This window comes from Notamacropus eugenii, chromosome 1 (genome assembly GCF_028372415.1).
Source record: "Notamacropus eugenii isolate mMacEug1 chromosome 1, mMacEug1.pri_v2, whole genome shotgun sequence".
Classification (NCBI taxonomy): Eukaryota; Metazoa; Chordata; class Mammalia; order Diprotodontia; family Macropodidae; genus Notamacropus; species Notamacropus eugenii.
The window spans coordinates 414582773-414596386 of record NC_092872.1 but is presented as its reverse complement, the minus strand read 5'-3'; the positions used below and the strand labels follow the sequence as shown (position 1 = coordinate 414596386).

The 13614-nt window shown below is 46.0% G+C and overlaps 1 protein-coding gene across 1 annotated transcript in view; it reads left to right on the top strand.

The window, feature by feature from the left end:
- Positions 1 to 192: 192 nt before the first annotated feature.
- The window catches only part of RGS14 (regulator of G protein signaling 14), a 30242-nt gene continuing 16820 nt past the window's right edge, over positions 193 to 13614 (top strand). Inside the window, exons 1-2 of the mRNA XM_072631187.1 lie at positions 193 to 303; positions 5914 to 6127. Coding sequence (XP_072487288.1) covers positions 6083 to 6127 — 45 coding nt within the window. The 5' untranslated portion in view covers positions 193 to 303; positions 5914 to 6082. The remainder of the gene's footprint in view (positions 304 to 5913; positions 6128 to 13614) is intronic.

The following is a 13614-nucleotide window of genomic DNA, read 5'->3' as shown; positions in this document are numbered from 1 at the left end:
TGGCTTCCCCCCCCCAGTCCCACCCCTTGCTCCACCCCTTGTTTTGGCTCCCTCTGTGCCTCCCCTAGCTCCACCTCCGTAGCCCTCTCCAGCCCCATCTTTGGTACACCCGCTAACGTGAGCAGCCCCGCCCCAGCCCCGCCCCCAGTCTAGGTCCCGCCCCTTCCCAGCCTTTCGGGGCTTTTCTGCCTTGTTTCCTTCCTCCCTCCAGCACCAAGCCCTCCTAACCCCTTCCTCGCCCGCCCCCACGCCCTACCCCAACTCCTCCTCACCGTCACCACAGATCCTCTAATGAGCCCCCAGGTATGCTCAGCATCCCTCCCTCACTCTCTCCTTTAGGAGTTTCCTTTGCCAGTCCCTTATGCTGTGAGAATGTAGAAGCTGGGCTAATAATGACTGGCAGAGAAGGCAGAAAAGGGAATGAATGCTTAAAAAAAAATTAGCAGCGGTTTTTGTAGTGTCAAAGTGTGTGTCCTTTCAAGCTCGCGAGTGGCTGAACAGATTGTGTAAATGCACGTCTTTTGTAGGGCAATCAGTCAGTCGGCATTTATGAAGCATTTAAAAGCTGGGGATGCAAAAAGAGGCCAAGACAATGCCTGTCCTCAAGGAGTTCACAGTCTAATGGAGGAGAGATAGCAAACATATATGTACAGGAGAGCTCCATACAGGATAAACAGGACCTGATGAAAAGAGAGCTTGGAAGAGGGTTAATGTAAAAACGACGGGATTTTAGTCAAGACTTAAAGAAAGCCAGAGAGGTTAGTAGGCCTAGATGGAGAGTATTCAAGCATGGGGGCAGCATGAGAAAATGCCTAGAGCTTAGAAATGGAGTGTTTTATTCATGGAACAGCCAGGAGGCCAGTGTCACCGGATCGAAGTGGCACTCTACCAAGTAGAGAATAAGAAGTAACAAGACTGAAAAGGTATGAGGGGCAGGGCTTTGAACACCAGAGAATTTTGTATTTCTTCCTGGAGGCAATTAGAGAGCTGTAGGGAGTGGGGATGGGGCTCACAAGGTTAGACCTGTGTTTTAATAAAAATCACTTTGGTGGCTGAACAGAGGATGGATTATAGTGTGGAGAGACTGAGGCAGGTAGACCCACTAGTGGGCTATTGCAGTAATGCAGCCCTGAGGTGATGAGAGCCTTCACTAGAGTGGTGGTAGTGTCACAGGGGAGATGGGGGTGGGGGGGAGGTATGAGAGATGTAGCAAAGGTGAAATGAACATCTTTGGAAACAGGTTGAGTATGAGGGGTGAGAGATAGTGAAGAATCCAGGATAACACCTAGATTTCAAGCCTGAGGGACTGGGAGGATGGTACTATCTTTACAGTAATAAGTAAAGTGGTTGTGGGGGAGGATGATGAGTTGGTTTTAGACATGTTTTAAGATGTCTACTGGATATCTGGTTCAATATGTCTACAAAGCAGTTGGAGATGGAAGACTGGAGGTCAGCAGAGAGATTAGGGCAGATTAGGTAGATTTGAGAATCATCAGCAGAGAGATGGTAATTAAATCAATGGTAACTGATGAGATCATCAAGTGAAGTAGTAGAGGGAGAAGAGAAGAGGGCCCAAGACAGAGCCCTGAGGGACACCTAGGAAGGGAATCCAGCAAAGTAGACAGAAGAGTGGTCAGATAAGTGGGAGGAGAACTAGGAGAGAGAGGTCCAAAAGACCTAGAGAAAAGAGAATACCAAAAAGAAGAGACTGCAGAGAGGTTAAGGAGAATGAGGATTGAGATGATGGATATGAAGAATTCAGAGACACTTGGAAAGATTTGTATGAACTAATAGAAAGCTGAGTGAACAGAGCCAATAGAGAAATTTATATGATAATCATAATAGCACTAAGCAAAGCAACTTGGAAAGACTTCAGAGCTCTCATCAGTGCAATTGACTAATCCTGACTTTGAGCTAGGTGGCTCAGTGGATACAGTTTCATCCCTTGAGTCTAGAGGACCTGATTTCAAATTCAGCCTCAGAAACTTACGAACTGTGTGACTGGGCAAATCACTTAACCTTGTTTGCCTCAGTTTCCTCATCTGTATAATGAGCTGGAGAGGGAAATGGCAAACCACTCCAGTAATTTGCCAAGAAAACTCCAAATTGGGTCACAAAGATTTAGAAACAGCTAAATGAATCCTAATTTCAGAGGACAGACCATGAAGAATGAGGCATATATTTTCAGATATAGCCAACAGGTTGGTTTGTTTTGCTTAGTAGTATCCTTTTGTTATAAAGGAGAGAGGTAATAAGTCATTGGGAAGAGATAGTGCTGTTAAAAAGGGCATCAACAAAATCTTTTTTAAAGGAAGAATGGGGCTGCTTTGTGGATCCAGTATAACAATATAAAAAAAAAAATTAGGGCCAGAGCATCATACTAGGTGCTGGGGAAGATTTAAAGCTTATATAAAAACACAAACCCTACTCTCAAAGAGCTTACGGTAAGTTTATGACTTAGTTTATAGTAGCGTATGGGGGATAAGAGAGCAACACATTCTTATAATATGCAGTGTAGCACAATACTTTTTAATAATAGCTATCAAAGCACTATATAAGTATTATCTCATTTGATCCTCTCAACAGCCCTGCTGAAGCAGAGATTGAATAATTTGACCAGTCACACAAGCTAGTAAGTGCCTAAGGCCAGATTTGAATTTATCTTCTTGACTGCAGGTTCAACCTTTATCCATTGCACTACTATCTATACTGCACAACTTCTATCCACTAATTGTGGTAGAGAACTTTATATACATATATATGTACATATATGTATATATGTACATATATATGTATATATATATATATATATATATATATATATATATATATATATATATATATATATATATATATATATATATATGAAGGTCATTATAGACCAGAGAGAATTAAGGAAGGCTGCTTGGATTAGGAAATGGTATTTGAAGTAGACATTAAAAGATAGGCAAGAATTCAATAGACCAAGTGCAGGAGGGGAGGGCATTCCAGGTATAGTGAGTAATTTCAACAAAGTTGCAAAAATGAGAGTCTAAGATCTGTTCAGAGGGCAAAGAGTTGTCCAGTTTGGCTGAAGTACAGAATGTGTTCAGGGGAGTAATATAAAATGATTTGGAAAGGTAGGGTAGTGCCATAATACAGAGGTCCCTAAATAGAAACGTGCAATTTGAAATAATTCAGTAAACCAGTGGAGATTTTTTTAAGCAGAGGAGTAGCAAGACCAAATCTATACATAAGAAAGATTATTCTACGAGTATTTTGAAGATTACATTTGGAGTGGGGAAGGAGAAGGGTAAAGACTAGAAGACCAATGAGGAAAGTGTTGCAGTAGTTTTAGGTGGGTGGAAATGAGAGCCTCATACAAGGATCCTGGTATCTGGAACAGAGAGGAAGGGGACAAGTTTAAAAGAGGTTGCTGAATAAAATCAACAGGACTTGGAAATTGATTGCATGCACATGAATGTGGAAAGGAAGAGCAAAGATAACCCCAAGATTGGGAATATGGGAGACTGGGTGAATGGTAGCACCACAAGCAAAAAGGAAAGTCAGAAGGAGGAGCAGGTTTTGGGGAAAAGAAAAGGTGGCCTGTTTTGAATACATTGAATTTGAAGGGTAAGTGGCATATCTGAGTTCAGAGGCCCTGAAGACAGTGGAGATTAGTTTAGAGAAGACAGAACTGGAGATAGAGATTTAGGAGACACTGAAGAGAGGTCAAGCTATGAGTGTGAGGGAGTTTTCTGAGGAAGGGAGTGTGGTCAATGAGTCAGCCAACAAGCATTTTTAAGCACTTAATAACTATGCTAACCACTGGGGATAGGGAGGAGAAGAGGACCAAGGACAGATCCTTGGCGACTGTCCACTTTAAGGGAATAGGAAAAGAATGATGAGCCAGGGAGGAAACTGAAGGCTTGTTTGGAGAAGTACAAGAACTGGTCCACAGTGTCAGAAGCTGCAGAAAGTTTCAAGAAGAGAAATAGTCATTTAAAAAAAAGGCATTGGATTTAGTCATTAGGAAGTCACTTTCATTTGTTACTTTCAAAAGAGTTATTTCTGTAGAGTTATTTCACTTGTATTGGGAGAGGTGACAAGGAATTGAGAGAGTGAGTCTGGGGGAAGTGGAGGCATTGTGTGTAGATGACTTCTTTGTCAGGTAATTTATAAGTAAAGGGAAAGAGGAAAAAGATGGAGTAGAATAATGGATGGGGTTGGGTTAGAATTGGAAGGCATTGTTGGGATTTAGGGAACCTGAGCATATTTACCTAAAGACAGAATAAGAATGAGTCAGTGGTGAGAATTTAAAGATGCCTAAGAGGAATGTGGTGACTTCTATAGTGAGGTCTTATAGAGGATCAAGGACTCATTTAGAGGGACTGGACCGAAGAAACAGTCATTTCTCTTCTCTTGTAGTATGCTGGAAAGATGAACAGAAGAATGATGTGGAGAAGACTTGAGGATTGAAAGTGGGAAGCTGAGGGAATCTATGGGAGACATCAGTCTTCTCAGTAAAGCAAGATCCTAGGTCATTTGCTATAAAATGAAGGTTGTGGTTATGGTTAGTGAGGAGGGAAGAGAAGAAAAAGGTTTGGGATAGTTGCTGTGGGAAATGAGATAAAGAACTGATTTCAAAAAAGGGTGGTGGTGGTGGTGGTGGTGGAGGTAAAAAAATATTGTGGTACAATAATGTAGTAGATAGAGAGCTTACCTTGAGCCACCTCTAACATACTGGCTTTGTGGTCCTGGGTAAGTCACTTAACCCCTCTGCTCTAGGCAACTCTCTAAGATGATAAGTTTGCAGAAGGTATTGCCTTACATTATTAATAAGGAGTTTCCTCACCTGGGGATTCCTAATATCAATGACATTTTAAGACAAGTCCCTATTCCTCCATCCTGAAGGGTAAAACAAAAGGCAGGCCCAGAAGTACTGAGGGCCTGGCAATGACATTCTCCTAATGAAATGGATTTTCCGGTAATGGAGGGGGAGGGGTGCTTTATGTAAAGTATTTTCCAAGGCAGTAGAAGAGGCCAGAGGAAAGGGAAAGGGAAAGTTCTCTGCCCTGGCCCAGGTGACTGTGAACCTCTCTCTCACACTGGCTGTCTCACACAGACTCCAGGAAGGCTTTGGACCACCATGGAAAGGCAGAAGGCCTGGGGGACTGAGCAGGATGTTGTTTCCTGGCTATGGTACAGGTCAAAAGCCAGGAAACTGCTGGGCGGTGGGGTGGGGATGGAAAGGAGAGGCCAAAAGCTGAGAACCTGGTCCAGGCTTCCTGGGGCTGGAAGACTTTACGTGTGAAATGTCCAGTTGTGCTATAAGTTTGTTCTCTGAGTGTGTATGTGTTTATCTGTGTTGCACTGTGTGCCAGTGTTTGTGCATGCCTATGCCCACCTGTATATGCCACAGTGGAGAAAGTATTAGAAGATCTGAGTTCAAATCCCAGGTTCTGCCACTTCCTAAATGACTTTGAGCAAGTCCCTTGACCTCTGTGGGTCTCTGTTTCATCAGAATAATGAGAGGGTTGGCCTGGATACTCTCTAAGATTAGTTCCAAGTCCCATGAAGTATCCAGGAAACCTCCATGTGTCTTTCCCTGTCTGCACACACATCTGTGGAGGTGCCGAAAGATAGATGGGTGCTTTTAGGAGCTGGGGGGAGGGGTCACAGTACAGGAAGGGCATGGAGTTCTCCTTTGGGTATGGTAAGGTTTGGGTTTGGTAGAAGTTACTAAATGTGTATATGTGTGGGAAGGGGGAGAAGGGCTTGCCTGAGTGTGTGCCCATGAACACAGAAGGGGAATTGATCTGAGTAAGTATGAGTGTGTGCGTGTGTGCGTGTGTGCGTGTGTGTGTGTGTGTGTGTGTAGGAAGAGGCATTCTCTTCAGAGCCTACTTCTTTCTGTGGTTTTCGTCTCCATAGATACACTTCCTGTGGCAAAGAAAAGAGGTAGTGAGTGCTGTTTCAGGATGTGAAGGATTCAGAGCAGAGCCGCCCCGCGCCTGCCGTGCTCCCCCTTTTGGCTGTGCCAGCTACCCCTCCAGGGACCCATGGTCTCTGCCCTCATCGTCGGGGCCCCGGGACAGGAGGGATGCCAGGAAAAGCCAAGCACCTGGGCGTCCCCAATGGGCGCATGGTGAGTGACCACATGGCCTCTGGGGCCAGCAGCCTGTGGGAGGGAAGGGCTGAGACACACCCGGGGAGGGACCCGGTGCCTGGGACAAGAGGACCAAGCTGAGCCATTTGGCCTAGGGATTCAGGACCAGCAGAAACAGTGTGGGCTTCTGTTTAGGGTCTGAGAAGCTAATAGGCAGCAGTGGCTGGCAAGAAGGTTGGCATCCCTTCTCAGAGAACCTAAAACAACTCCTTCTGTACTGACTGGCACAGTCTAGTATTTCTGTTTAGCCCAGGAACCATCAGCCCTGGATGCCTGGGGATCTAGGGGAAGATAGCCACCGCCCTTCTCTCTCTCTCTCTCTCTCCCCTCCCCATCAATGAGTACCCCCTGACTGAGTGGGCACAGGGCTTCACCTCCCTCCCACCCCTTCAGTGAGAGTGCCCCTCAATTTTATGATTGTAGGTCAGGGCACTATCCAGGATGCCTCTCTGTCCCCTGAACACCCCTTAAAGTGTTATCTTGTTACTCTCACAACACTGCTGTTCCCTCACCTCAAATGCCACCCTGCCTAAATGCCCAAGATGCCATCTTATTGCTCTGATACCTGATGTTCATTCCTTTCCTCCCCCTTTGTCATCGGGAGCTGCCTGCCTGGCTGCCATGCGCACCAGGAGCCCTGGTGCCCCCCGCCCACCTCACCATAGCACCAGGGGGAAGGCACCTCCTCTCTCTCCTCTCCCTAGGCTCCTAGAAGGAAGGCAAGGAAGGGCCTGGCAGAGAACAGAAGTCTGAGAACCCTGAGAGGTCACTGTCCTGATCTAACTGCTTCCATCCCAGGTCCTCCCATAGGTCCAGTGAACTCCATTCAGTGACTTATGTCTCTGTCCTGCCCCACTGATCCTCCAGGGTTGGGATTGGGTGGAATGACCTCGTGAAAATGTGCTAAGATTGCTTATATGTATTGTATGAAGTTTTGTATTTGTATATCCAGCACCAAAGGCAGTACCTCAAGTGTAGGAGGTGCTTAATAAATGCTTCTTAGATTGAGTTTTATTGGACTGAATTGATTGGTGAGCAATAGATCTGAAGTCAAGAGATGGGTTTAAATCTGCTTCTGCTACTTACTAACTTTTTAACATACATATCTCTGGACCTCAGTTGCTTTCTTTGCAGAATGGGACAGTTCAACTCTATTTGAGTGTAGTCAGGCGTCAGGAGGAGTTGAATTCCTATTCTGGTACTTGTTAACTTCGTGACCTCTAGTTAGTCATTGCCCTCAGTGTACTCATCTGTAAAATGCAGGCATTTGGGGTAGGACTGGATTGATAATAATAACTGCATGCATTTCTGTAGCACTTTGAGATTTGCAAAGGCCTTTACGTAAGTTAACTCACTTGATCTCTTTTGGGTGATTTCTAAGCTTCCTCCCAGCTCTGCTTGCCATGACTTTACAAATTCAGGGCTACCGAGAGTGAAAAGACCACTGGCTCTGGAGTCAGAGGGCCTAGGTACAAGTCTCATCTCTGATGCTTAACTATGTAACTTCAGCCAAGTCATTTTATTTCCCCAGCCATCAACTTATTGTTGTTGCTTGGTCATTTTCAGTCATGTGTGACTATTCATGACCCCGTTTGGGGTTTTCTTGGCAAAGACACTGGAGTGGTTTGCCATTTCCTTCTCCACCTCATTTTACAGATAAAGAAACTGAGGCAACAGGGTGAGTGACTTGTCCAGGGTCACGTAGCTACTAAGAGTCTAAGGACAGATTTGAACTCAGGAAGAGGAGTCTTCCTGACTCCAGGTCCACATTCTATCCACTGTGCTACCTAACTGCCCCTCAGTTTGCTCATCTGTAAAATGAGAGGTCTGGACTAGATGGGCTCTCATGTCCTCTCCAGGTCCAGACCTGTGATTCTCTAAGGACAGTGTCCTGAAGACAGGCAGTTGTGAGGGATGGGTTTGTAGAGCATCAGAAGGAGGAAGCGGGGGACATCCATGCCAGAGGACGAGAGAGGAGGCAGAAGTGACTGCCCACAGACCTGGCTGGGGTGAGGGTGGTGGTTGGCGCAGCTCCTTCTTCTCTTCCTAGATTTACCAGGAGGTGGGTCACAGACACAATGTCCCATTCATTAGGAGGAACATTTCACCATGGCCAGGTGCCTAGACCTAAATGATGCCTTCAGCTATTTTCTCTCCTCAATCTGGCTTCCATCTCACTTCCAGCCTCAATTTTTCCATCTGCCAAATGGGGTTAAAAAGAATCAGCTAAAGCAGAGACAGGAGCTGGGAAGTCTTTTCCAGCAGATCACTCACATGATTGACTTGAGAATAGAACTGGTCTCCTAGGCCAGTTTCTCATCCTCTATCCTGATTCCCCCTTAGGGAGGGAGGCACCTTCTCAAAGCTGGCATTACTCAGTTGGGCACAGAGATTTGACCATTGTGACCATTGCTTCACGCCCCCAACTCCCACACAACCCCCTCTACCGTGACCCCACTATTTGGCCCCTAACTCAGTCCTGACCAGTAGACATCTCAACTCCTGAAGACCATATCTGGAATTAAGAAATAAGGAGCTGTGCATCTTCCCCCATCCACCTCCAGCCCCTTAGATAGAGGACAGCCTAATGAGCCCTCTCCTGACCCCTGCCCCTGGTTCTGAATCGTTTCTGAGTCTAACACTAACCTCTCATCCCTTTTGACCAAGCACTGCTCTCCTCTCTCCCCATGCCCCTTCCTCTTCTAGGTTAGGTGTGGGGAGAAACCCCTAAGTTAGATGTAGGATGGCTCCCTGAGTGACATGTTTGGGTAAGGGGAGAAGGGAATGGAGTGTGACAGAGAATACTGGTACTAGACCTCCAAAATCTAACTGAAGGCACCTCTATCCTTCCCTGACTTCCAACCAAACTTTCAAAGTTCAGTAATGAAGCCAAGCATCCCTCCCCCCCACCCCACCCCCAATAACCATCCAACACTCAGAGAAAGAGAGAACACTCTGGGTTCAGAGAGATTTGTTCCCGTAGAATGTCAACACCTGGCGTAACAGTAGGGGATGGGAGCTGGCAGCTGGGGCAGTGCCTGGCACATCCTGGCAAGCAGGATGAGTCAAGGAAGTCAGCAAAGACTCCGGTAGCCCACCCTTTGCTTGGGGGCTTGGGGACTGAAGAGAGAAAGTGAAGAATCATCTTTGCCTGGTGGGAACCGTGAACCACCTGGGGAGGTTGTGTTGCATAGAAATGTTTAAGAACAAAGTGAACTAGTTTGTTACTAAGGGTTAGGTGCGGGTGATCATTAGAGCCAAAGAGTAACAGAGCTGCAAGGGATCTTAGAACGCAGAGCATAGGACGTCAGGGCTAAAAAGGAGGGGCCTTAAAAAGCATGGTGCCCAGGAGAAAGCTGGAGCCAGCTCCAAGCCTGGGGAGAGCCAGTTGTTAAATTTTAATGTGAGCCTGGGGAGAGTCAATTGTTAAATTTTAATGTGAACATTTACACCTCCTAAACTGGCAAATGGCCCCAATTAGGACTTGATTTGTTCTTTTGTTTATTGTTTAGACTTAAGAAAGTGATGTAGACAATGATAATGATGCAGATTAAACTTAAACTTAAAAAAAAAACAGCTCCCAAGGCAATTGTTAAACATTTACCAGTATACTCCTGATGGCATCCAACCCCCTTATTTTATAGGTGAAGGAAGTGACGCCCAAAGAGAGCAAGTGACTTGCCTAAGGTCATCCAGCTAGTTAGTGGCTGGGCTGAAATCTGGACTCCAACACTGCCTCTCCTATTAAGTGCTATGTATGGGAGGGCAGAGGCCAGAAAATGAGCTTCCTTTGTCCCTACCTCTCTCCTTTCCTCTGCCAAGTGACTTCTGTGTGATCTTAGACAATCACTTAACTGTTCTATGCCTCAGTTTCCTCATTTGTAATAGATCACCTCAAAGGTCCTTCTAGCTCTAAATCTATGATCCTAAGATTTTCTGATTCTCCTGTATCATGATCCCTGTCCTAGGCTTTCTCTGCTGCTGTCGCATGCTTCCCTCTGTCCTTGATTGAGCCATTGTCCCATAATGCCCTGATCACGTCCCAGTCCCACCCCTCGCCCCTGCTCCCTAGACCTTTTGAACGTCTTCCACTTCTTGGGCCTTTCAGCTTGAAATGGATAAGAGAAAGGATGCTAACAAGAAAGGATGCTGAATTGTCAGTGCAGGGCCAGATGCTGGCTTCCAGGGCTCATCACTTGGGTCCTTAGCTTTAGGGTTCAGGTAGTCAGACCATTTGAACAAGAAAAGACTCAAGTGAAAGGAAACCAACTTTTCACTAAAGAAAATTAGGCAATGGGCATTAAGCCTCCTCTAAGGTCCTGTAGTTTGGGGAGAGGATTAGAGAAGGGGCTGGGCACCTGAAAGGTATGAGAGTGGCCCTCAGAGAGGGGCCCTCAGAGAGAGGCAGGTGACCTCCTGATGTGCGTGGGGCCTTCCTCTGTGACCTCGCATCCCCTTGCAAAGTGAGGAAGATCTCTTTCTCCTCTCCAGTTACCCCTCCTACACACACATACACACACACACACACACACACACACACACATACACACACACCCTGGAACTCCCTCCCTGGCTCTGGAGAGCCCTGATTAACCCCTTTTAGGTCACAGATCCTCCAAACACTATGTAGTCACAGCCCAAACAAAAGCTACCACATCATAGCAAGAGTCTCTACTCCAGAACAACCCTGCCAAAACAGGCCCTGCTTCCTTTCCTGTGCTCACTGCGCTGCGTTTTATGCCCTCACTGTGCCACATGGTTCTCACAAGCTGTACACAGATTGTATCCTCTGCATACAGGGCCCATGTCCCCTGGCAGAGGGATGCTACATAACACACCCTGCACCTCCACTGTGCCCAGTACAGACACACAGGTGTATTCTACACCCGTCTGCATAGCACAACGTACACACAATGCACTGAACACCTTGAACACACATCATAACCTATATACACCTCATAATGCTCTGATCACTGCTCAACCCTTATCCTCAGTAACCCTGTATAATCTGGATGATCCATATACAACACACCACTCCCAAAAGTTGTGTATGTCATCTACACTGCACACTCCCCCACCCTCCACTGTGGACACTATATATCTTATATACCTTAGGTATGCTGTATAATGCATATGTTATACATCCTGTGTATACATCATGGTTCCTAAGTCCAGAAGCAATGAGGGGGCTTGGAGGATAAGAGTACTGTGACAGGAGACAGGAAGACCAGAGTTTGAATCCTGCTTGTGGGACTCTGGACGAGTCACTTGACCTCTGTCAGTGTCTGTTTGCCCATCTGCCAGATGCACAAATTTAGAGAATCCACCCCAATTGTTGGCACAGACTATTTGTGCCCAACCTGCGGCAGAGCATTCTGAGCTCCTATCGGTCTGATCAGCCACAGTTGGACACTACACCTAACTCTGATGTAGCGGTGTTATTTTTATCTTCATGAACAAAGGACAACAACCAACCAACTAATCCATCTGTGAAATGGGGAGAATCGTAGCATTTGCCTCATAGGGCTGCTGTGATGAGCAAACAAGATATTGTATGTGAAACACTTTGCAAACCTTAAACTCCATTAATTCTAGCTATCCTCTTTAGTAAACACTGTATGACCTCCACAGGTGCCCAGCTTTCACACACGCTGCACAGTCCCTATGTACTATGAATGTGACCAAAGCAAACTCAAGACATATTCGTACTCTGGGCAGGATTTCCAAACTTTCACCCCCCAAAAAGTTTAAATGTAGTTTTGTCACCTCTTAATAAAGCAGGTCTGTTATTGTCTATCCAGAAATGTGAATCTCTAGTCCAACACTTATGAAAAATAAATGCTTAAGAGCCCTGTGGTTTTTCTAGCTTTCTATGAGTCTTTTTAAAAAAGATAGAGCAAAGAGAGTTCCTGCTGCCACCCTCCCCTCTGTGCTCTCAGAAGATGTTGATCCTGCCTGGCCCTGGCTCTGCACACTACAAAGGCTGCACCGGGCAGGGAAGGATGAGCCTCTTATCTTACACAGGAGGAAACTGAGGCTCAGGCCTAAGAACCTATTCATAGTAATGGTGATAGGGCCCTCTGGGATCAACTGCATGGTCTCTGCAGCCCAAGATTATGCTTCTGATGGGGTCACCTAGGAGTGGTTCGGGGGCGCCCTGGCAATCCTTGCTAACATTCCACTCCTTCTTAGTGACTGCCTGCCATCCGTGAATTTCATGACATCTTTCTTGAACTTATCTCTTTTCTTGTTCTATAGAAAAGTAAATATACTTGTACTACGTAAGAGAAAATATATTTCTCTTAGGTATGTTGTTGTTTTTGTTTTGGGAGAGACACTGGATTGATTTGTCATTTCCCTCTTCAGCTCATTTTACAGATGAGGAAAGTGAGGCAAACAAAGTGAAGTGACTTGCCCAGGGTCACACAGTTAGTAAGTGTCTGAGGCTGGATTTGAACTCAGGAAGATGAGTCTTCCTGACTCCAGACCCAGCTCTCTGTGCACTATGGCGCCACCTCGCTGCCGCCTCTCTGTTCTTGCTGCACCCTATGAGTCTGGGAATAGTAAGTTACAGGAGTTTCCTAACAGACAAACTAGAGGGGACTTTTATTCCTCTTAAACTTGCCTCTCTCAAGGTTCCAGGGTAGGGTGGGGAGGGTGCAGGCAGTCCTCGAGAGACTTGGATTTGCTATAAGCAGGTTATTACCTTTTACATTTACATAAGAAGCCAAATGTGGTGCAGTGGAAAGATCTCTAGGTTTGGAGTCAGAGGACCTAGGTTTGTGCCCCAGCTCTGTCACTTAAATTTTCTGTGTAACATGGGGCAACTTACTTCCTCTCTCTGGGCCTCTTTTTCTTCATGGGTAAAATGACCTTCACTTGACCTTACCATCCTGGCAAGCCTTCCTCCCATGTCCCCTCTCCCTTTCACAGCAAACCTATAATCTGTTTCCAATTCCCTTCCCATCACTGACTTCTCCATCCTTTGCAATCTGACCTCGTTACTTAACTGAAATGTTCCTCCAAAGTTATCATTGATCTCTTGATTGCCAAATCCAATGGCCTTTTCTCAATGCCCATCTTTCATGACCTTTGTAGTGTTTGACACTACTGCTCCCCATCTCCTGGATACACTCTTCCCTCTAGGTTTTTATGACATTCCTCCTTCCTGGTTCTCTTCCTACCTGTCTGACTGTTTTGTCTCACTCCCTGTGTGGGATCATCATAAATGTCCTGAGTCCTAAGTGTGGGTGTACCTCAGAGCTCTGTCCTGGGACCTCTTCTCTCTATACTTATGTAGCAAATTCATCAGTTCTCAGTGGTTCAAGGGGATAGAGCACTAGACCTGGCATCAGGAAGACCTGCCTGAGGTCAAATCCAACCTCAGATACTTACTAGCTGTGTGACCCTGGATAGGTCACTCATCTCTCTTGGCCTCAGTTTCCCCAACTGTAAAATGGAGGTCT